Source organism: Apodemus sylvaticus, chromosome 9, assembly GCF_947179515.1.
Source record: "Apodemus sylvaticus chromosome 9, mApoSyl1.1, whole genome shotgun sequence".
NCBI classification, from domain to species: domain Eukaryota; kingdom Metazoa; phylum Chordata; class Mammalia; order Rodentia; family Muridae; genus Apodemus; species Apodemus sylvaticus.
The window spans coordinates 27,375,197-27,399,388 of record NC_067480.1 but is presented as its reverse complement, the minus strand read 5'-3'; the positions used below and the strand labels follow the sequence as shown (position 1 = coordinate 27,399,388).

Sequence of the window (24,192 nt, the reverse complement as noted above, 5' to 3'; positions counted from 1 at the left end):
CAGAGATCTACCTGCCCCTGCCTCCCACATGCTGGGATTAAGTGTATGCCACCACTCCTCCCTTTTCCCACAAGACCCCAGATGAACTTGAGAATGGCTCTGGACAATGTCACCTCTCCCAGTCTCCCGCCACTGCCCGTCCTGCCACCTCCCAACAAGCCCTGGAAGCTCTAGATGATCCCCTCCCCAACCCAGGTGGACCGATGTGGGCATGAACCCTATAGTGAAGAGATGTGCACCCGCAGAGACTCATGCCTGTAACACATGCACATTCAGACAAGAACAGGTGCAGATATGCATATGTAAACAGTAAACACACCAGGCCCTCGGTAGCGCATACCTTTAATCCCGGCACTTGGGAGGCAGAGCAGGCAGATCTCTGAGTTCAAGACCAGCCTGTCTACAGAGTGAGTTCCAGGACAGCTAGGGCTACAAAGAAAACTCTTGTCTTGAAACAACAAAACAGAAGAGTAAACACATCTGCACACGCTGCATGCATCCATCACATATTGGTAAGCACGGATGTACACAGAGATGCACACGCTGCCATACATACTACACAGGCATCCCCACACCCATGACAGACAAAGACCCAGTCACAGCGGTAGACCACCTCCTCCCCCGCAGGGGCTCCCCTGCAGCGCACCCCGCCTGCCTTTCCTTGCCCTAAACTGCCACTTCCTCCCTCCACGAGCTCCCAGACCCGCAGAGGGCGCTCAAGGCCCCTTCCTACCCGGCCCAGCCACAGCTGGGAGAGCACGTGGTTGCCACCTGCCCTCCCAAGCCCGTTCCCCTTTGTTCCCCAGGTCCCAGGAGGAGGCAGCCAGAGGACCGCCCAGCCAGAGTCCTCCCGGCTCCGCTCAGTGCCTTTCAGCTCAGCTCTGGAGATGAACTAGGGGGACTGTGTGGGAGATACCCAGAAGCAGGATAGCGGCCCCCACAATTATGAAGAGTCACCTATCACCCATTGCTTATTCGCAGCAGGATCACACAGCACCCCCCACCAAAGGCTGGGGGCCACTCTCTCCTGGTAGGGACTCCTCCAAACTTTGAGAGAGATCTAAAGGCGAGCCACTCCAGTTGTTCTAACCCCAGCAGCTGCTAATAAGGTTTTTGGTTCCTTAAGGAAAGTAAGCTATGACCCTGGGTCAAGGATATTAAGACCCACTTCTACCATTTGGGAGACTCTTCAGTGAGCGATTGAATCTTCTGGGGCCTTAGTTTGCTCAACTATAAAATGGGTCTGCTCGGTAGTTCCTGTCTTTCAGGTGGCCTTGAGGGCCATGAGCACCCAGGCTGGGGACCCTAGTGAATAGAAATTGGGGACAGTCTCTAGTGCACTTCCTGTGAGCTGACTCCTTCTCTGGCTGAGGATTTGTGTCAGATGTGGAGCCCTGCAGACTCACACAACATGTGAACTCTAAACCACAGTACCTGGATGGAGCTGGGGAGCTCACCGGTGAGACCCTGGCTTTGTTTTCCAATTGATTTGTTTCTTTGGGGCTTCACTTTCAAGTCTTGCTGGGACCCAGTCCTCCAAACACCTTGTGTTCAAGGCTCCTCTTCCTTCCTCCACCTGGGCACCGCCACATCCCCTCCCAGCCATCTTCTCCCCATGAAGGCCTTGGCAGCTCAGGATAGCATTCTCTTCCTCTTCTCCCCCAGCTCAATTACAGGGAGATCTCTCTTTTTCTCAAGGTCCTTCTGCTTCTCTGAGAGTCAAAAGTTGGGGGCGGGGGCTGCTAGCGCCCCCTAAGCCCCTTGTCTACTGGTCAGCTGTGTGTGGGATTCAGCAGGGAGGGGCAGCTGCCGGCTGCCGTCTTCATTAGCTGCCCAGCTCCTCTTAAGTGAATTAGCTGATCCTTAGGGAGCGCAGGATGAAGGCCTGCAGGCTCCTGGCACTGCCAATGCTTCAATCACCACAACCTCTGCCAGGGGCCAGCCCAAGCCCCATTCCTCGCCCACTGGCCTGGCTGGCACTGGGCAGCAGGAAGCTGGTGCCCAAAACAGCCCTGGCTGCCCACCCACCTGTTCCCAGCAGCCTGTCAGTCAGACTACTGACTTCCATCTGCTAGTCCCTCCCACATGCTCACCACAGTCACCTCTGCCTGGCCCAGCTGGCAGACCGCGGTCTATCTCTTGATCCCTTCAGTCTTTTGTCATTTAGGGGGGCCCAAGAGAAGCCACTTATGTTCCTCCCTTCCTCTGCATCATCTTGCCTTGGGACCCACTAACTGATCTTGATGAAAAATGGGGCTTCTGCTGGGACCTGCCATCTTCTAGCAAGGGAACCTCTTGATTCCTAGTGCAAAACACTTAAGAGCCCATCATACTCCCCTCAGCAAATCCCCTTCCTCATTTCATTTTACTTGGCAGAGGGCATGTGCTCAGTAGCAGGTACTGATGAAAGAGTGAATGAATGAATGAATGAATGAATGAATGAATGAATGAGTGCGTGCCCTTCCCACCCACCATAGCAGTTGACATCTCTTCACCAGCTCACACAACTTACACGTCAACATCTTCGCCTAGAAAGCTGGCCCCTACCTCCAGAGTGCAAAGTGCCCACTATCTGAGTCTGCCAATCTCATTTCTAAAGGTGGGTCCTTGTCCAAGAGCTGTTGGACTTGATCCCCTTCCCCAGCTGGTTCCGGGGTACCTTTCTGGTGCAGGGAACAGGGCACAGAGGTACCACCCCAGTGGCAGCACGGTTCTTTGGGAGAGGGACTCCCACACATGTGTGCAATTTCCCCTGCATTGTTCTATAATCCGAGATGTGTTGTTCCCTAATTGGTCTCAAATGGCCCCATCCTAATGCACAGCATCTGCAGCTCTGTTCAGCTTGTTAGTAAGCGCTTCCTTCCTATCCTCATCCCACCTTTACAGAAAAAGGAGAAGGCTAGGGAGTGGCTCAGTGGGTAAGAGTGCTTTCTGTACCTCGGTCAGGACCTGAGTTTGAGTCTCAGCGTGCACGTAAAAACCTGGGTGTGGCTTCGCACAACCTGTGACTCCAGCCTAGTTCCAGACTTAGAAAGAGGCCGTGTCTCAGGGGATGAGACAGAGGGTGAAAAGAACAGGATGTGTCCTCTTTTGGCCTCTGCGGGTATCCATACCCACACACCACTCCACACACACATACTGCCCCCCCACGTGCACACACACACACACACACACACACTCACACATTCACACACACACACCAGCATCCTGCTATTAGATTGGATCTCCATCCTCTCTCTTCTTTCATATTGAGAATCTGTGAGTCTTTCTGCCCAGCTAATTTTATTCTTTTGAGATGATGTGTCTCCATGTTGTTCAGTTCAGCCTGGAAATCCTGGGTTCAAGTGATCCTCCTGCCTTCTGACATAGGGGCTACAGGCATACACCACTATGTCCAGGTCTTCTAAGAATTTTTTTTTTAACTTTTCAAAATAGCCCGGCGGGGGTGGCACAGACTGTAATCCCAGCACTCTGGTAGGCAGAGGCAGGCAGATTTCTGAATTTGAGGCCAGCCTGGTCTACAGAGTGAGTTCCAGGACAGCCAAGGCTATACAGAGAAACCCTGTCTCGAAAAAACCAAATCCAAAAAAAAAAAAAAAACTTTTCAAAATAACCTTGTATGTGCATATGCAGACCCCTGTGCCACACTCACCCAGTAGGAGAGGGAAGAGTATATATTAAGGGGCACCTCAGGGACTGAGCTGTGACTGAGCCACTGGGGGGCTTCCCAAAGTATCTTTCCCACAGTGGCCCAGGAGATGAGGTCACTGCTCTGAACAGAACTGCTCGTCTTTGGTGCACAAGGGCTTAAGGTTTCAGGTGAATTGGGCTTAAAGGTCTCTTTGCACTTGTGCTGGCGGGTTTGTGTGTCAACTTGACACAAGTTGGAGTTATCACAGAGAAAAGAGCTTCCTTTGAGGAAGTGCCTCCATGAGATCCAGTTGTGAGGCATTTTTTAAATTAGTGATCAAGGGTGGGAGGGCCCATTGTGGGTGGTGCCATCTCTGGGCTGGTAGTTCTGGGTTCTATAAGAGAGCAAGCTGAGCAAGGCAGGGGAAGCAAGATGGCCTCTCCACAGCCTCTGCATCTCTGCATCAGCTCCTGCTTCCTGACCTGGTTGAGTTCCAGTCCTGACTTTGGTGATGAACAGCAGTGTGGAAGTGTAAGCTGAATAAACCCTTTCCTCCCCGGCTTACTTCTTGGTCGTGATGTTTGTGCAGGAATAGAAACCCTGACTGAGACATACTCCTTCTCTGAGGATCTAGTTGTTTAGGCACCAGAGGCCTCCCTGCCCCCATTTCCCTTGCTCCCTCTCTTCACCTCCTATTCTCACTTCAGGCTGCCACTGGGTCAAGCCCACACCCCTTCCTTAAGTGCTGATTGTGGGTAGTTAAGGTTGCTGGAGCACACCTTTAATACCTGCACTCAGGAGGCAGAGGCAGGGGAATCTCTGTGAGTTCCTGGCCATGAGTCTGGTCTACATAGTGAGATTATGTCTCAAAAAACCAAAAAAGTTAGAAGAGGGAATATAGCGCATGCGCCCTGGATTATACAGATGTACTAACTACACATCCACTGCTGAGATGCGATGGGAAACCAGAAGGCAGCCTACTCCAGAGAAGAGATGGGAAGCCAGGTATGGCTCCTGCATGCCCCCCCTGTCTGAGCTTTCTGGGCCCATACCAGGCCTGCACCTCACCAAGAGCTGACACTCTTGCTCTTGGATTCTGTGTGGGCAAGCTCCTTCAACTACGGGGGGGGGGGGCCACGGATAAGCAGGCAGGTTGGGATATGACAGTCACTTTTCCAGCTATCGACTTCGCCATCACAGGCTTGATCTCCAGCGGGCAGACCTCAGCTGCAGGTACTTCTCACCAACAGCAGAGTACAGAGAGATGTAAGTTTGAGAACAGGAGCAGGGCTAATATCCATGTGCACACAGATGATGTGTTCTTAGAGTGTGTTTTGGATGGGAATTTGGGGAGAAAGCTCAGGAGGCCAACATGTCCAGGATCTGATGGAGCCTGGCTCGAGGCCCAGAGATGACTGAAGGCCCCTGAGAGGGGACCTAAGGCAGGGCCAGAAGCACCAGGAAAGAGCAAAATGACCTCAGAGTTCCACGTACCAAACCACAGGGCCACAGTTTGAAAATAGTTTTGGTGTTAATAGGGTGTGCCTGCAACCTAAGTGCTCAGAAGGCAGAGGCAGGATTGCCACCGTAAGTTCAAGACCAGCCTGGCTAACAGAACGAGACCCTATAGCAACAAGACAAAGTTACAGTCCTCTGCACAATATTATAATGAATTAATAATACCCACAACAGTCCTGAGACTTGAATGTCAAGAATGGTCATTACCACTGAGTTATTCATTAAGATGCTTAGTTAGTCAGATGTGACAGGGCTTGCGGAAAAGCCAGGCAGGAGTCCTCCTCCATTCTGGAGAGCAGTTTTGCTCACTCCCATCCTGTCTGTGCTCTTGCTCCTGCTCACCTGGGCCCAGCTGGTGGGCCCAGCTTCAAGGGCTCAGCTGCACACAAAGGCTTCCAAAGGCAGCTGGCCTTCAAGATGGTTATATGTGTCTTCTGCGTTGCACTGGGGAATGTGTGATCCCTGCCAGGGTCTAGATCCTACTCCAGGGAGCCTGTTCTAGGAGCAAAGGGTAGCCGGCTGAGTAATAGGTTACGTGTTTGTTAGTCTGTGTGCAGGAGGCCTCTGGTATGCCGTGGCAAGGTGTGTGTGTGCAGGTCAGAAGGCAGCTTTGGGGAGTCTGTCGTGGGTTCCAGCAGGACTCGAACTCAGATCATCACGTCGCACTTTTGCACAGAGCCACTTTGCCAGCTTTTACTTATTCTTGTTTCTAGGTAGGGCTTTATAGATCCCAGGCTGGCTGTGACCTTGATAGGTAGCTGAAGGTGGCCTTGAACTTCTTATCCTCCTGCCTCTGCCTCCCACCTTTGGGTTCTCTGAAGGGTTACTTGGGTCTAGCTGTTGACTATTCAGATTGATGCCCCCCTCCAGGAAATGGTCACAGGGACTATTGGATGCCCCAGTGTCCCCAAGCTTCTGTGGCTTGTTGGCAGTTTAAGACTGAGGAGCCTTAGGCCGGGCATGGTGGTGCATGCCTGTAATCCCAGCACTTGGGAGGCAGAGGCAGGCAGATTTCTGAGTTCAAGGCCAGCCTGGTCTACAGAGTGAGTTCCAGGACAGCCAGGGCTACACAGAGAAACCTGTCTCCAAAAAACAAAAAACAACAACAATAACAACAACAACAACAAAAACATCTGGGGAGCCTTCAGTGACCCAGAGTTCACTGTGTGGGTAGAGTAGCTGGCCTCAGACTCTCAGAGATCCTCCTTCTGCTTCTGTCTTCTGAGCCACCACAGCTCAGCCGTAAATGTGTATAAATGTGTATAAATGTGTATAAATGTGTATAAATGTGTGTGGGGCATGTTTTCTGCACTGACCTGGAACTCACTATGTAGTCCTGTCAGCCTCAAGATTTTGGCAACCCCTCTGCCTCAGTCTCCAAAGTGCTGTGATTATAGGCCTGAGCCAACATGCCTGGCTCCTGATTTTTCACTCACTCTTAAATAATGTACTTTACAGTCTCATGGAAAGTCCCCCGGAGGGCAAGAGAATTGTAACCAGGAAGTGGGGGCTGGAACACAGTTTGGTGATAGAAAACTCACTTCGCATGCAACAGCCCTGGGCTCTGCACACACATACACACACATAGACCAAATGGGGAAGGGGGTGGAGAGAGAGGAGGGGAGGGGAGGAGAGAAAAGAACCGGGAGTGGATAGAGGGGAGATAGGACAGAAGGAAGAAAGGGCTAGATGCTCCAAACTGCACTCAGGCAGGGGAATGCTGGGAAGGACATTGAGAATGGGACAACCAGTTTAGCGTACTGGGTGTACTGGGTACATGGGATGACCCATCTTCACCCCTACCAGTGTCCTCTGGTAACCACATTTCCTCGTCTGTGAAATGGGGACACCTCTCCAGACTGGTGTGAAGCCAGAATGTTCTAACCTGTGTGAAAATGCTCAGGTGTAAAGGGTTCCAGTTTGTTAATGACCACTTTCATTAACTTAGGCCTAGACTCTAAAATGTATAAAAATACTTAAAGGACAACAGAGGGAAAACCCCTAAAGATGGACTGAGGAGGGCAGGGTAGGGTGTGTGTGTGTGTGTGTGTGTGTGTGTGTGTGTAAGACGTGTCAACCTTGGGGAGTCCCAGGGCCTTCAGCTGCAGCTCAAGACTGAGGTTTTGGCACAGGTCAGTGAAATGCAATTACCTGGTCATAAGACCCAGAGGGTCTGGGAAGAAAAATGAGAAGGGGCTGGATTCAGGGCGGCTCAGTTGCAAAGCACTGACCTGGCCTCTGCAAGGCAGGCCCTAGTTGCACAGTAATGGGAGAGAGAGAGAGAGAGAGAGAGAGAGGAAGGGAGGGAGGGAGGGAGGGAGGGAGAGAGAGAGAGAGAGAGAGAGAGAGAGAGAGAGATTCTTTTCCTGGAGTATTGAGCAGTGGTGACTGTGACTCCCTTTCACTTCACCCTCTGGGGCTATTATTAACTTATTATTAACTTGCATTTGCTCAAGAACAAATGGAGATCCATGAAGATGGCCTTTTAAATTTCTTTCAAGACCGCATCATGCTCCTGGCTGTCCTGGAGCTCCCTCTGTAGATCAGAATGGCCTTGAACTCACAGAGCTCCTCCTGCTTCTGCCCTCCATGTGCTGGGATTACAGTGTGCCACCACACCTGACCAGTGTTGGAGAGAGAACAGCTTTAGTTAGCCTGACAACTGATGGTAGATGCTACCCACTGTTTCTGGATGCCACAGAATGACCCAAAGGACAATCATGAGTTCTTTTATTTCTTAGTTGGTGTATTAGTCAGGGTTCTCTAGAGTCACAGAACTTATGGAATGTCTCCCTATTGAGAGAATTTGTTATGATGACTTACAGTCTGTAGTCCAACTAACCCAACAATGGGCAGCTGTGGCTGGAAGTCCAAGAATCTAGTAGTTGCTGAGTCCATGAGGCTAGCTGTTTCGCTGGTCTTTTGTAGAATAAGGTTCCAACAGATGTACTTGCAAGTAAGTGCAAGCAGAGAGTCTTCCTTCTTCCGACGTCCTTATGTAGGCCTCCAGTAGAAGGTGTGGCCCAGATTAAAGGTATGTGCCACTAAGCTTGGATCTGGGACCTGTTTTGTCCAGGCTGACCTTAAACTCAGAGATCTCCTTGCCTCAGTCTCCTGGGATTAAAGGTGAGTACTACCTTGCCTGGGCCTAAGATTTTCATGGTCACTATGCCTCAAGATCTCCATGTTAAGATCCAGGTCAGAAACTTGTATCTCCCAGCCTCAAGATCTGGATAACAGGTGTGCCCTCCAGTTCTTGATTGTAGCTCATTTCAGATATAGTCAAGTTGACAACCAGGAACAGCCTCTACAGTAGGGTTCCTTTTTTCTTCTCTATCCTTTCTGAGACAGGGTCTGATAGCCCAGGCTGACCTAGCACTTGCTAGGTTGCCTAGGCTAGCTTTGCACTTGTGATCCTATGACATCTACCTCCTGGGTGCTGAGATCACATTCATGTGCCAGCATTCCTAGATAGCTGATTGGTTCTGGTATGCTTTGGGTGATAATGACAAAGTACCCTCATCTTGTATATTATTTGGTGCCACTACAAGAATCTTCCAACTCAGGTGGAAAGTTCCTGTCTGAGAAGCCTTTCTACCCTTCATCTCTTAAGGAGTACCTGCTAGGGGCAAGGGCTTTGGTGAGAACAAAACTTCTTACCAGGAGATCCCATCTTTGATGGGCAGGAATGGAACTGGAAAGGAGGGTGTTTCAGATGCCGGTGGGACTACACGATAGACGAACTGCCTCCCTGTGAGCGGTGAGGGCTGTGTCTGTAGTCACAGTTCACTTGGCGCTATGGAGGCTGCCCAGGATTCAAACTCCCGTTCTGCCATTTACTCACAGGGAGCATTTGAACTACACACACACACACACACACACACACACACACCTATGAAGGACTCATCTTCTAGTTCCTATGACCTCCTGATTTCGGAACAGGCTCCAGGGAGGATGGACTGGACCCTTAATTAAAAAAACAAAAAGCGGTGCTGGAGAGATGAGCAGCAGTTAAGAGCACTGACTGCTCTTCCACATGGTGACTCACAACCATCTGTAATAAGATCTGACGCCCTCTTCTGGTGTGTCTGAAGACAGCTACAGTGTACTTACATATAACAATAGATAAATCTTTGGTCAGGAGCGAGCAGGACTGGAGCGAACAGAGGTCCTGAGTTCAATTCCCAGCAACCACATGATGGCTCACAACCATCTGTACAGCTACAGTGTACTCATATACATAAAATAAACAAATAAACAAATAAAATAAAAACAAAAAACAAAAGCTTTTTTTTTAAAAAGAATTACTTTATGTACAGGAGTACACTGTAGCTGTCTTCAGACTCCCCAGAAGAGGGCATCAGACCCCATTACAGATGGTTGTGAGCCACCATGTAGTTGCTGGGAATTGAACTCAGGACCTCTGTAAGAGCAGTCAGTGCTCTTAACCACTGAGCCATCTCTCCAGCCCCACCAAAACAAACAGTCTGGAGTTAAGTATCCTTGTTCCAAGTTGGGCCAGCAGGGAACTGCTGTCCTTTCTACCATTTACCCATTTTCCATGCATTTGATGGGACAGAGCTAGACCCCGTAGCACCATGGAGAGACACACCTGGATGTCTCCCCTCACATCTTGCCTTGCCGTCAGGGTTTGGCTAAGCCTTCTGTGTGCTTGCTGGGAAGCACTCCTGGCCAACTAAGGTCTGCTTTGGACTCGTGAGTTCTCAAAGCTGGTGTCAGGCACAGTCCTAGTCATTGTGTGAGGGATATGTGGATCTGCTACGTCTGCTTCTGACCAGGCTTGACCTTCCAGTCCCCAGGTCTCCCTTTCTCCACTCCTCCTCACTATGTAGCCCTGACTAGCCTTGAACTTGTGATGAGCCTCGTTTTTCTGTCTCCAGGGTTAGGATTAGAGATGGTGTGCCACCACACTTACGAGGTCCCCAACCTTTCCCACTTGCTCTGCCTGTAGAGGTTCGCTGTAGGGTCGTAGGATTTTACTCACCTTTCTTATCTTCTTTATTGAGTGTTTAAACAGTGCGTGCGTGCGCACAGGGTACTCTGCAGGTGGCTGTCCTCTCCCTCCACCAGGCGTCCCAGGGATTGGACGCACCTTGTCAGGTTTGGTGACAAGGGCCTTACCCGCTGAGCCATCTCCATTGCCACATATTTGCTCTTTTCTTACACCGCTCCATAGCACACTGGGAAGGGGATTTAGTGACACCCCAAGCCCAGCCATTCCCTTTATTCAGCGCACTTGAGTGGCTTGCTTTTTCTTTCCCCAGTGTTTTGAGACAGTCCGACAATCCCATCCTACAGCCCAGATTCTCCTGGAATTCACTTAGCAGCTCATCTGGCATAGAAACACTGGCAATCCTCTCATCTCAGCCTCTTCAGTGCTAGAAGTATAGGCATGAGCTTCTGTGCTAGGCCAGAACTTTTTGTGCTGAGGATGGTCCTGGGTATTGAACCCAGGGCTTTATGCTTGCTAGAGGGATGTTCCTCCCACTGAGTCTGAATAATCTTCAGTCTAAATAACAATTTTCTTTTATTTTTTGGATGTGTTCCGAGGTGTATAAGTGCACATGTGTGCATATGTGTGAGACCAGAGGTTGTTATCAGGTATCTTTCTCAATCACTGTAGGAGGCAGGATCTCCTGCTGGCCTAGCTAGCCAATTTGCTCCAGGGATCCCCTGTCTCTGCCTCTCTAGTGTAGCCACTCCTACCCAACATTTATTTACAAGGGTGCTAGAAATCTAACTCTGTTCCTCAGGTTTGTATAGCAAGCACTTTATCCACTGAACCTCCCCAGTCTGCAAAAAGATAATTTCCTTGTTAAACTTAGCTGTTGAATAAGGCAAAGGTCTACACCAAGTGGGGAACACAACCAGACCTGTGCTGTTTCCGCCCTGTGGACTGTATCTACAGGGGGCTGTCACTGCCATTCCAGCTGGGAACCAGGTGGCCAAAGGCAGAGAGCTGCTTGGAACTTTTGTCAATCAAGCCTGGAAATAAGTCTTTTGGTCCCCCTGCTGGCCCAGAATGGAGGCAGAGACAGAGGTGAGGCCTAGCCAGGAGAGCCAGCTCTCCCCTGAGGACTCCTGAGTTTCCCAAGGATCCAAAAGCATTAGGAAACCCGACCTAAACAAGGATTAGTCCCCCACCTCTACAGTGTGCCGTGTCCTTCTGTGTGTGTGTGTGTGTGTGTGAGTGAATGTATACGCTGGGAGGCTGAGCTTGGATAGTGACAGTGGGTGTCTTCTCCGATAACTCTCCACTTTATGAGATTGGGTCTTTCTCTGAATTTGGAACTCACTGAGTAGGCCAGGCTGGCTGGCCAGTGACCCCGAAGGGTCTGCCTGGCTCTGTCGGATTTGGCCTTGCCCCAGCTTCTGTGTGGGGTCTGGGAATCTGTATTTAGACTCTCCATGCTCGCACAGCAGGCAATTCACTCTCTGAGCCATCTCCTTAGCCCCTCTCCTTTTAGCATTTTGTGTATATGGGTGTTTTGTCTGCATGTACCACACGCATGCCTGCTGCTCACGGAAGCCAGAAGAGGATGTCAGATCTCCGGGACTGGAGTTACAGATGGCTGTGGGCTGCCACGTAGGTGCTAGGAGTCAAACCCTTGTCCTCTGAAAGAGCAGCCAGTATGGTTGCTGGCACTCTTTCTTGGCTGCCCTAGAACTCTCTCTATAGACCAAGCTGGCCTTGGGCTCAGAGATTCGTCTGCCTCTGCCTTCCGAGCGCTGGAATTAAAGGTGTGCACCACTAAGTCCAGTGGTCCTAACAGCTGATCATCTCTCCGGTCCTTACTTGGTCTTATTGAGCATAGTGTGATTTCTGGAACATACCTTACTGTAGCTGTCCAGCAGCTGAGAAGTAACACCTTATTACCATGAAATTTTGTGTGTGTGTGTGTGTGTGGTTTTTTGGTATTTTTCGAGACAGGGTTTCTCTGTGTAGCCCTGGCTGTCCTGGAACTCACTCTGGAGACCAGGCTGGCCTCGAATTCAGAAATCCGCCTGTCTCTGCCTCCCAGAGTGCTGGGCACCGCCTGGCGGAAAAAAATTTTTTTTTAAGGCAGTGTCTCACTATGTGTTTCTGGATGGCCTGCTTCAAACTCACAGGGATCCTTCTGCCTTGAGTGCTGAGATTAAAGGTGTGTAACACCACACCTGACTCATCCTATTTGGGGATCTAAAAAAAAATATGTTGGTCAAATATTTCGTGCCTCAGAGCAGTGTGGTTCTGTGAACGGTCAGTAGGGTTGTGACAGCCATGCTGGTCTCTCCCTAGGAAGTAGGCCAGACTCTTCTCTGTTTGCCAAAGTATGGATGATGAGAATTTGCCAGAAGCCATGTGCATGGAAAGCAATTGTAGGTGACCTTCCATGCCACCTTAACAGAGGATACTACAACCAAAGCGAGGCCAGTAAATGGTGGCTGAGGGGTGGCAGAGTCAGGCTCAGATGGGAGGCAGCTCTCTCCTTGGACTTCTCATGTGTGGTGCACAGCATCTATAAAAAGGCCTCGCTTTCCCTGCCCAGATTTAAGCTCAGCGAGGCCGGGTCTGGTTTCGAGATTTTCCTACAGAGACAGTGATGTTTGCCTGACTGTTTTCCCTCCAGAACACGGCTGGAGGAGACTGACCCGCTGGGACCTGCTCAGAGGACCTTGCTGTGTGGGAAAGTGTGGGAATATCTTGTCTCCACAACCCTAGGACTTCTGGGTGACCTTGACAGCCCCCTCCTTGGGGCTCCTGCTGTGCTCCCAAGTTGGGTGGTGTGGCAGAAATGTGGAGAGTCTGCCAAATGTATGGTCCCACAGGAACCTACCTTCATGTCAGATGCAGCAGCTCCCCAATCTTTGAAGGTGGTGACCCAGGTGTGTGCCAGCTCAGAAGCTCCTGCAACCAGCATCTTCCTGTGCCATTGAGGTGAGGCTGGGCTCACCCACTCACCAATGTAACCAGAGCTTAAGCAAAAAAACACCCACAAGCTCAGATATGCAAATAGGTGCACCAGGCGCTGGGATGCAGGGAAGGCGGCCAGAAAGTCGCAGGCAGCAGGAGATTCCTGGAGTCTCTGCACGTTCAGAGGAAAAGTGGCAGGATGCACTCTTACACCCAGGGGTCATGGCTCCCGCCTCTGCATGCTCCCCTCCTCCAGCTCCCTACCCTCACTTGGCTCCTGCCAGCACCCGTGCTCTGCAGGCTTTGGCACTGGTTTTGAGAGCAGGCCTCAAATGTCAAGAGACATTCCCACACCCTCTCCCTGCTGCTAAGGAGACTCCCAGGGTGGCCAGACCTGTGTGAGTACCAGGAGTCGGGCCTCTACCCCAGGTCCCCAGGGAGGACAGCGAGGGCGGGCAAGCCCAGGCCTGCTAGAGAGACTGGCATGGGGGTGGGGGTGCTCTTACACAATCCTGCCACAGGCAAGGCGGGAGAGTTGAAAGGCAGCTGGCAGCTCCCCAGGCTCTGCCGCCTGAGCTAGGAAACCACAGCCCGAAACTCCAGGGGTTCTGAATTCTGAGGAGCGGGCAGGCAGGAGTTTTTGAGGTCTGTTCCACTGTGGCTACCTCCCAGAATCCATCATTCCTCAGAAGCCAAAGGCACTGCCAACCATGCTGGGCACCGAATCCTGGGCTTCAGAAACTCTGAAGACATCGTCCTCATTGGCCACCGAACATGAGAGAAATTTGCTGAGGACAGTGTTCCTTTTGCCAGAGTCCTGTGAATATCCTTACATCAACACACTTACACGGAGATGGCGGCTAGAAGGTGCCCGCCCGAGAGCCCGCTCCCCGGAATGCTGGGCCGCTATCATCTCTTTCTGAACATCTACTTCTTCAGTTCAGTTAAGCCATGTCTAGATTTTAGAGGTGAGAAAGTGGATCACCTGGTTTTACACAAACAGGAAACAGCATGGCTCAGGCTGAATCCAGGCAGCTTTGATAAATGTACGGATTATATATAGTGATTACATATGGCTGTAATATGTAACCCATTATATGTGTGTGTGTGTGTGTATGTACCACCACTGCGCAGACCCCAAATATATACTTTAAAAAAATTACATGACACGTGGGGAGGGGGGAACTGGGAAAGGGGAAAGCATTTGGAATGTAAACAAAGAATATAGAAAAAAAATTACATGTACATGGCTAGGCATGGTGGCACATACCTTGAATCCCAGTAGGAGGAGGCAGAGGCAGGTAGATCTCTGACTTCAAGGCTAACCTGGTCTACACATCTACACAGACAGTTCCAGGTCTGCTAGGGCTACACAGAGAAAACTTGTCCTCCCCCCACACACCCCCCACACAGGGTTTCTTTGTGTAGCCCTGGCTGTCCTGGAACTCACACTGTAGACCAGGCTGGCCTTGAACTCAGAAATCTGCCTGCCTCTGCCTCCCAAGTGCTGGGATTAAAGGCATGTACCACCACTGCCCGGCTTATTTGTCTTAGAAAAGTAAACCAACCAAACAAGAATTATATGTATCTGTTTATGTGGGGAGGAGGTCACACACATGGACGTCAGCAGACATCTTGTGGGAATGGCTCTCTCCTGCCATGTGGACCCCAGAGACTGAGCTCAGACCTCAGGCCCGGCAATACCTTAATCTTGGGCACCACTTCAGCAGTCCCCAAATCTGACCCAGCTCCCAAATCTATACTTCATGTCATGTTTTAGGTATGAGGCAGAGTTGTGAGATAATCAATCAGGAATACATATGTCGCAGATGACTTAGAAGCCAGCCTAGGCTGCAGGCTTCCGGCACCCATAGGGCCGGTTCAGTTACGGCTTTAAGGCTGGCCTAGAATACCCTAGATCTGTTTGAACTGAGCTAGAGGAAGAAATGTGGCCTGTTAGGGCTCACTAGCTTGTTCTGAGAGATTTGGGTAACATCATGGAAGTGCCTCCCTCCCTGCCTCTGGAGCAGCAAAAGGCCTAAGATACATGGATGAGTGGAAGTGCAGACAGTAAGACCAGCCCTCTCAGAAGCAGCTGAAGACAGCCGGGTAGTGGTGGCACACGCCTTTAATTCCAGCACTTGGGAGGCAGAGGCAGGCGGATTTCTGAGTTCGAGGCCAGCCTGATCTAAGAGACTACACAGAAAAACCCTGTCTTGACAAACGACAACAACAACAAAAAAGAAAAAGAAAAGAAAAAAAAGAAACAGCTGAAGAGGAAGAACAACCTGTTAAGGAAAGAAAGGGACTCTTCATAGCCCCAGTAACCGCAGCAGCTCCTGCGAGACTCCTGTGGCCAGACAGATGGCCCAGAGGTGGCTTCTGTTACTGGTCTTCTCAACCATACTAGGATAGCCAGAGCTCTGACCATGTTTTTTTTTTTTTTTTTTTTTTTTGATAACTCTAAGTCCCTTTCTAGAACATCTGGGTTTTTTTTCTTTGCATGCGCCAAAGCCAAACACTGTCACGAATATAGCAGGTGGTCGGTAAGCTTAGCTTGAATTTAGGTGGTGCTTCTATAACCAGAGGCTTGAGTCTCCCTCCCTTCTAGTAGAGGCAGGGGCATGCACAAGACTAGATAAAGCAGTTCTTCGAGGGAAATTCATACTTATCCAGCTTCTCACTGATTACCACCTTGCCTCCATCAGCTCTCCAATCCAGAACCTGGCCCCTCTTGAGCAGTGAACTCAGAAACCACAACTGCTAACTACGATGTGGGTGGTACAGGCCAAGCTCTTTGTGCACCTGGGTTTTGTAGATGGAACAGTCCCCTAGAGAATAACGGGAGCTTAATGGATAAGGCCCAGGTAGAAAGCATCCTTTCCGTTTATATTGAAGCACAATCCCTCCCTATCGCCTACAAAAAAAAGGGTCTTGGCAGCGGCAGCTCAAAGGCCCTTCCCTGTTTAAGGATCCAAATCCTGGCCACCGTAAAGGCCGCTGGCGGGGGTGGGGCAGAGTTCGGACTGCGGGACAGTTTGTGCAACTTGGGGCGCTGGGGCGAGATAACCATCTCTAGCCACTAGTGTGCTCCGGGAAGAGCGGGACCCCGCGAGCGCCGCGAGCGTACACCCCTCTGTTGTCAGGGGCTGCGGCGGCATTTACAAGCACTGGACAACGGGAATGAGCGCAGGCCAAAGGGCGGCGGCAAGGCATTCTCCTTAAAGGAAAAGCTCGCAGAGGCCCGGAAGGCTGGCGGCGGGACTGGCACGTGCGCGCGGGGATGCGGGCCGGCCACGTGCGGCTCGCGGGCAGATCCCGGGTCCAACTACAACAGTTTCCCGACACTGCATCTTCCTCTCCTCTCCTCAAGCTCAGTATAGGGGCCTCCGGGTGAGGATGGGCCCAAGCGCCCGAGGGAAACGATAAGGGCAGTTCAGACTCCTCGCCTCGACCTCAAACTCTACGGAACTCGGCATCCGTGCGTGTTCCCCGATTCAGGACTCCGGGTTTTCCTCACTCCCGATTCCGCGGCCCCCAGGAGACAGACAGCAGGGATGACCAATGGCAGGGCGCAAAGCGTCAACTTTGTGTTCGCCCGCCACTCTCAGCCAATGCGTGCTGGTTTCTCCGAAGTCCCGCCTTCCGTGTCGGGCGCCCCCTTCTGGCAACACACGGTCGGACGCTATCGGTCGCCATCTTGAGTGTGGCTAAGATCGGTTCATGGAATCCGTTTATGGCAAGTCTGGTCTTTCTTCTCACAGGAAAAATCTCTTAGTTCGACAGCCAAGTGAGACGGCGCTAAAATTGGAATAATCTAGTGTTCTGAAGTTGTTCGTGTGAGCTGGATCGCCACATCACGCCACGCTTGCCGAGTCCAACGCCATCTTGAGTGTGGCGTCTTTATGGTTTTTTCTTTTTTCAAAGCTCCGCGTGGTACCTTAAATGGCTCAAGTTTGAAGGAAATCCCTCAAGGACTAGTCCTAATGGCCGAGGAGACAAGTTTCTCCCAGTTGCAGTGTTCATATACCCACTGGAGCCTGCAAAATGTTAAGGGAAAGGGGTAAACTCGATGGCCGGGCGGGGCTCTGGCAGATGTTAAGAGGCTGTCGCGACGGCAGTGACCTCTCCCAGCAGACGCGGACCAGAGAGCCCTGAGGCGCGAAACCGTTTTGTGGCCTGAGGCCCAAAGACTGTCCCGTTCGAGGACACCGGTCATCAAATCACTCCTCGCATGAGTCCCCCAAGTGTTCCGGGCGCGAGGCCCGCCCGCCTCATGAGCCGACCCTGGACGGCGGGACAGTGGTGGGCGGCGGGGGTCACTAGTGTAATCGAGGCGGCGGGAAGGGACGATGGGGCGGAAGGTGCGAGTCACAGTGCCCTTTGCGGGCTTACATTCGCTTGAACTGGGACAACTTGGTGGTAGGTGCGGGCGGGTTTCGGGCGCGGGAACCACGCGGGCCACCGCCCGGGGCAAGCGCCGCCCAGCGCTGTCTTCCCTTCCCCCTCGCGGGCAGTCCTCCTGCTCCCCCTCCTCCCTCCCCCTCCTTCCGAGCAGCCGCGGGAGGGAGGGGGAGGACGGGGGCTGGGCGGACGGCTTTGCCGCGCTTTGCTTTTCTGCGTCAGAAGCCTGAGCAAAACAGCTGCGGGAGCGCGCACGCGCGCGAGCCCCCTCCCCGGCGTTGCGAGACCCAACAAATTCAAGACTCTGAATGACAGTGCGGCGGGGGACTGCGCAGCGCGCGCCAAGCCGAGGCACTGCCGCTTTAAGCTCACTTGCCCATTGTTCGGAATTGAGCCAATGAGAAAACGCCCGCTCCCGGTACTCAGCCAATAGCGTAGGGACTAGGGTGGTGGAGCACCGCCCACTAATCTATATTAAAGCTTCTGGCGCCGCGTGAGTCCCCCACTGGCTGCTCCGAAAAGCCATCTTTGCATTGTTCCCGGGTCGTGCTCCGCGCTCACTGCAGCCACCTTCGCCGCCCACCACCTCCTCCAACGCGGACTCCGGCAGTTCTCTCGCCAGAGTCCTCGAACTACACTCGTTCTTCACTCGCTGCATCAGACCACCGGCGTGCCCCACCATGTCAGACGCGGCAGTGGACACCAGCTCCGAGATCACCACCAAGGTGAGGCTGGACGCCGCCCGCCCCCTCGGGGTCTGCGCGCCGTCTCCCGGGGCCGCGTTGGGCGCGTGGTTGGCGAATTCGGGAAAGCATCACGCAGGCGCTTCCCGAGAGCACCTCGCCAACCTCCAGCGGCGCGATGGCCCCGGGCACCACTCTTTGTGTGCGGGGGAGGGGGCGCGAAGCGGCGCGGGCATTCGTGCCGCCGTCGGGAGCTGGCCAATGGCCTGGGGTCGACGCGGAACTCGGGGACGAAAACTGGGAGGGCCGGGCCGCAAATTCTCGAAACTTGTTTGCGAATCGTTTGAGTGCTATCGGGGGCTGGGGTCGCGAGGCCGCGGCGCACGGAAATAACTTTGAAACTCCGGCGCGTCGGCAGTCGGAAGTGTGGGGGGCGCGTGTGCGGCGCCGGCCGGCTGCGGGCGCCGGCGGCTGAGCTGCTCTTTGTTAGGCGCCTGGGTTCGCGCCCTATAGCGGGCCGGCAGCCGGTTATCCGGAATGACGCGGATAGGGCGGCGTGCTGCGCCGTGGTGATTTTGGCCGAGACGCCTAAGCGCTCTGGTGGGCAGCCATGGGCAAACACGGGTGGTCGTGGGCTGCCCGTGGAGACTGCGCGCTCCGGCGGCGGACCTCGTACCAGTGGTGGTCACTGCTGACGGTGGTTGGGCCCGGGCGGCGAGCCCACGCGATAGAGGGGGAGGAAATAGAAAGTGAAGCGGCGCGGCGGCCCCCCACGGCTGCCCACTGCGGTGGAGACGCGGCGGCCGAGGATCCCGCGCAGACTCGCCGCCCTGGCTAGAGTCCTGAGGCAGCGGCTCGCCCGCCCAGTGGAGTGTTCTCCACCCTCACGAGCCTTATTCGGCTCGGGCTTTTTGCTTTCAAACACTGGATGTTCGCGCCCCACTCATCCTACAGCGGGAACTCGGCGCGTGTCGCCTTGTTTTCTTAAACTCCCGTGGTGCGGGATCTCGGCCGGCTCGGTCCCGTGCGGAGCAGACCGAGAGCGCACTCTGGAGCGGTGCCCAGCGGCCCCTGTAGATAGACTCTGCAGGCGGCGTGGTTCACCCCCCGGCCTCGGCGGGAGTTTCTCTCAGGTGAATTCCCGCGAGGTTCAGCGCTTCTGGGGAGTGCGCCCCCGACGGGTCTCGAGGGTCGGAGCCGAGAAGCTCCGAATCCCCGGTGGCCTGCCGCGGGACGCTGCGCGCCAAAATTGGAGCCGGAAGCCGCGTGTTGACCCTCACGGGCACGACCCCAGGGGGCAGCACGCCGCTTTCTCCAGCGGGTGACTGCGATCACCTAGATGAAAGCGGACCTCGGGTCTCCAGGGCACAGGGCGCACTTGGCGCCCCGGGCCACGTGCTCTTTGCGCGCGGTGCGTGCCGAGGCTCGCGCGCGTAGTTCGCTGGGTGAGCTGTGCGCCTGCGCGCCGCTGCCACCCCGCCCCCACTCGCTCCCCCGGGCTTCGGCCGCCAGGGGGCGGTCGCGGGTGCCGTGCGGTTTTAGGCAGGCCACCCGTGGGCGCGAACCCACCATGCCGGCAGGTAGCCCAGCGGAGGGCCCGGAATTGTTAGCTGCACCGTGTGCGGGGGCCCCAGGCAGGCCGACCGTTCAACCACGTTGGTGGAAAAAGTTACCCAGTGGTCCGGCCCCGAAGCCTCCCGCAGTTTCGCTTGTTGTGTTGCTTTGGGCTATGGAGGCTGGGAGGTCTCTCGAACCAAGCATGGCCGGGGTGACTTGAAGGGGGTGTTTGTGCGTGCCCAGGCCCTCCCGACCCCCATCCGGATTCTCCCATCCCTGAGCGAACGGCCACCGACTGACTGGCTCCTCCCCTCGCTACCTTATTTATTTATGGCACACGGCCACCGCCTTCCAAGAAGGGTTTCTGAGGGGTGGAGCTCCCTCTAGCTGGAAACGGGCGGCCAAGGGCGTGCAGGTAAGGGCGACAGTTCTCCGAGCTTGTCTGCCTGGCCTGGCAGGTTTGCTGCAGGAGCACCATATGGTAGCGGAGAGCCTTGAGTCAACACTTGTTTGCCTTATTTTGACGTGAAGATGGAAATGTAGGATTGGGACTGTAGGTAGGCCTTGAGTATGGGCTATGGTCCATGCTTCTGACATTCCTCCAGCGGGGCCAAGGAGCCAGTGACTCAACAGTCCTGTGGGTCAGCGTTGTCTAATTCTCAGCACTTTGGTTGATTTGATGGGTGCCCTCTATGATGTGAATACTAACGGGTTTCTTCTTCCTTCTAAAGGACTTGAAGGAGAAGAAGGAAGTTGTGGAGGAGGCAGAGAATGGAAGAGATGCACCTGCCAATGGGAACGCTGTGAGTGTCCGAGTAGCTGGGGCTTCTGTTCCTAGTTAGAACTCTTAAATTTTCAGCGTAGTTCAGGATGGTTGAGGATGTTGGCCCAGGCAAGGAACTTGTCTGATCTTAGATTGGGAGGTGATATGGTAGCTGTATGCCCTTCTTTCGGGGAGGGGCAGGTGTACTAGACATGCAGGCCTGCTCTGGAGCTGGCTAATGGCCAATCTGTTTTTTGTTAAAGCAAAATGAGGAAAATGGAGAGCAGGAGGCTGACAATGAGGTAGATGAAGAAGAGGAAGAAGGTGGGGAGGAAGAGGAGGAGGAGGAAGAAGGTGACGGTGAGTAGTCTTGTTTTCTCAGGTTCCTTTCTTGGTCTTTACTGCCAGAAGGGAGAGGTTGGGCTTCTGGGCAGTGGACTGCTTTGAATTTCTTTGGTGTACCCCACCTTCCTGTCGGAACAGCTCTTTCATATTTAGAAGAGTTGATCTGTCTGACCTGTCTACTCTGACGGGAGAAGCCATCAGGGCCAGTGGTGGCAGCTGCTGTGGGAGGACAGTGGTTTATGTGGTCCTTGATTCTCTCTAGGTGAGGAAGAGGATGGAGATGAAGACGAGGAGGCTGAGGCTCCTACGGGCAAGCGGGTAGCTGAGGATGATGAGGTAGGTGTGAGACACCTTTTCCTGGGGTGCACAAGAGCTTTGGGAGTTGTTGTGGAAAATGGCAGAGGTTCTTAGTGGAACACCCAGCTTTGGTTCCTTCCTGCAAGGTTGGGAGGGTTCTGGAATGGTGGCCCAGGCCTGCCAAGCTGACTGGTCACGGGACTGATGTTGTTCTGCAGGATGATGATGTTGACACCAAGAAGCAGAAGACTGACGAGGATGACTAGACAGCAAAAGGAAAAGAAAGCTAACCTTACGCACCGTGACCTATTCACCCTCCACTTCCCGTCTCAGAATTTAAACGTGGTCACCTTCGAGTAGAGAAGCAGGCCCCGCCCGCCCATAGCGGGCAGTGCCACCCACAGATGACATGCGCTCTCCACCCCACCAAAACCACAACATGAATTGGCAACACGGGAGGGAAAAAGAACCAGAACTTCCCAGGCCCTGCTTTTTTTCTTAAAAATACTTTAAAAGGAAAATTTGTTTGTATTTTTTATTTACATTTTATATTTTTGTACATATTGTTAGGGGTCAGCCATTTTTAATGATAACGGGTGACCAAACCAGCCTTCAGAGCGTTTTCTGTCCTACTTCAGACTTTACTTGTGGTGTGACCATGTTCATTATAATCTCAAAGGAGAAAAAAAACCTTGTAAAAAAAACAAAAACAACAACAAAAAAACAATCTTATTCCGAGCATTCCAGTAACTTTTTTTGTGTATGTACCTAGCTGTACTATAAGTAGTTGGTTTGTATGAGATGGTTAAAAAGGCCAAAGATAAAAAGATTTTTTTTTCCTTTTTTTTGTCTATGAAGTTGCTGTTTATTTTTTGGCCTGTTTGATGTATGTGTGAAACAATGTCCAACAATAAACCGGAATTTTATTTTGCTGAGTTGTTCTAACAATGGTGTCTCAAAGCCTGTTTTTTTTTCTGTGTGTACCTAGTTTGAAATGGGGTCCCCCCTGTCCCCAGGACCTCCTGAGTGATTGGTTGGGTACCACCATACCAGTTTTTATGGGGAGAGGGTAGTACTGGAATTAAGGTTCTAGGGGAAGGTTAGGACAAAGCTGCAGTTTACAGGACATTGGGAGAGTTCCTTGACTGTTGTGACACCAACATCTCTTACTGGTGCCACCAGTACCCAGGCAACTGGAGAGAGGTATACACCAAGACACGCAAGTCTTCTGGGCTGCTTTCCCTGTAGTTATACTGTTAGTGGCTCCTGGTCTTAGCTTGCCAGCCAAGCCTCTGTCTAGGTCCAAAAGGCTCTGTGCTTGACTAACCTGGGCAAGCTCTGGCTTTATACTTTGACTTCAAGTTGGTTACAGTCAGTGCATGAGGGTAGGCAATCTTTAGACTGTAAGAAGATCATCCTGTAGGCGGTGCTGTGCCAGCTCGTGGGGTTGGAGTCCCTGCAGTTCAGGGGGGTGCTATAGAGGCTACAGGCTGGGCTGTGAGTATGGGAGGAGGAGCTTTCCTAATTTGCTCACTCCCAGAGATTTCACTGATTGGGTGGACTGGAGGGAATGGAGACTGACGAACATTGGCCACAGCTTTCAGAAGTACTCTGTTACAGTTGGGCAGTCAGTCTGGGCAGAGTTCCCAGGACCACAGCGATAACTAGGACTAGAAACCTGTGAGCATTTAAAATTTAGTAGCATGGCAGTGGTGGTACGTACCTTCATGGGAGGCAGAGGTAGGATGAGGCCAGCCTGGTCTACAGTTGAGTTCTAGGACAGCCAAGGCTATTCAGAAACCTGTCTCAAAAAAAACACAAATCAACAAAAAGCTAAATCAGACCTTGGACCCCACTAAAGACTGAAGGGAAAGCTCTGGGGAGGGAGGTGGGGAAATGAGGTGAAACTGCACAGGAAGAGGAAAGGCTGGGGGAAGTGGGGAGAGAAATGGGTACATACACGGGGCCTGCCCTGCCCCTGTTGTCCACTCCCTACTTGGAGAAGCCTGACTATGCATCTTGCTTCCCTGGGAGGTTACAGCCTCCTGTGGTAACTAGTCCTGCTTTTATTGGCCAGGCTGCTCAGACTCAGGATGGATCCCCCGCCCCCGCCCCATCAGAGCCTGGGGCTTCAGTAGAAATCTCTGCTGGCGCTTCCAGAAAAGAAACCTGAACTGCCCATCTCATCTGACAGTTGGTCAGCCTTGGGATGTTCCCTGGAACACCAGGGACCTGCAATGGGAGGTCTCTAAGGCAGGGGAGGAGCCCTGAGCTCCACTTGTAACAGCTGAGTGTGGAGCTAGGCACAGCTAATCCTGTTCTCCGAAACTACAGCCGTGTAGACAATGTAGACTTTGGTAAATAGGCAGCCAGTGAATGATTCTGGGCCTTAATCTTATGAAGAATGGGGACAATGGCATGAAGGCCCACGTCCTGATGGCTTCCTAGCACCCTGAGAGACACCAGATCCTACTATATCCTGTTTAAGCCGTTGAGTCGTTTCTCTAGCGACTAGCTCTGGGAACTACCACCCTTAGTGGAATATATTTTCACCTGGTCCCTAGCCTAGCACACAATTAACTGGGGACATTTGCAAATGGTTTAGGGTCACCAAGATCCTACTGCTGGCATTGACCAGAAAGGGATTCTGGAAGATTCATGAGTAATGGGCGCCCTCTGGTGGTTACAGGGATGTAGAGACTCAAAAGATTTGTTAGTTTAGAAAAGAGCCCTTCAGAGGGGCTGGGTCCAGGGGAGGCTCCTCTGTTGCTGTGGAGGCAGTGTGGAGTTAGTGTCATTTCCTATGCTATTTCCTCAGGACAGCCAATCCTAAGGACCTGGTTCTTTATTTTTCTGGAGGGGAGACCTTCCCCAGATGCAGAGCTAAAATCCTAAGAGGTTCCTCTGGTGTTGCAGGTCCTGAGCGGCCCTCAGGGACCAGCATCACAGTTACATGTCATGTTGCCAGCTCGCTGCGGATGGCCTGTGTGTACAGTGCCCTCCTGGGGTGAAGCCACCTTTGTCTGGATTGATAATACCTATGTCCTAGAAATGGGCCAGTGGTTCCCTCCTAGAGCAA

General features: G+C 52.6%; 1 protein-coding gene across 1 annotated transcript; it reads left to right on the top strand.

Moving 5' to 3' along the window:
- The first annotated feature begins 17,961 nt into the window (after positions 1 to 17,961).
- Ptma (prothymosin alpha) lies at positions 17,962 to 22,061 on the top strand. The gene is made up of 5 exons (XM_052192682.1): positions 17,962 to 18,193; positions 20,440 to 20,511; positions 20,735 to 20,831; positions 21,079 to 21,152; positions 21,332 to 22,061. The coding sequence occupies exons 1-5, from the start codon at positions 18,149 to 18,151 to the stop codon at positions 21,377 to 21,379; spliced, it is 336 nt and encodes a 111-aa protein (XP_052048642.1). The 5' UTR covers positions 17,962 to 18,148; the 3' UTR covers positions 21,380 to 22,061.
- The last annotated feature ends 2,131 nt before the right edge of the window (positions 22,062 to 24,192 follow it).

Bases quoted from the DNA above. Each gene is read 5' to 3' on its own strand.
- Ptma (XM_052192682.1), top strand. From the start codon at position 18,149: ATGTCAGACGCGGCAGTGGACACCAGCTCCGAGATCACCACCAAG. The intron at 20,512-20,734 runs GTGAGTGTCCGA...TTTTTGTTAAAG, and splicing joins CACCTGCCAATGGGAACGCT to CAAAATGAGGAAAATGGAGA. The intron at 21,153-21,331 runs GTAGGTGTGAGA...GTTGTTCTGCAG, and splicing joins GGGTAGCTGAGGATGATGAG to GATGATGATGTTGACACCAA.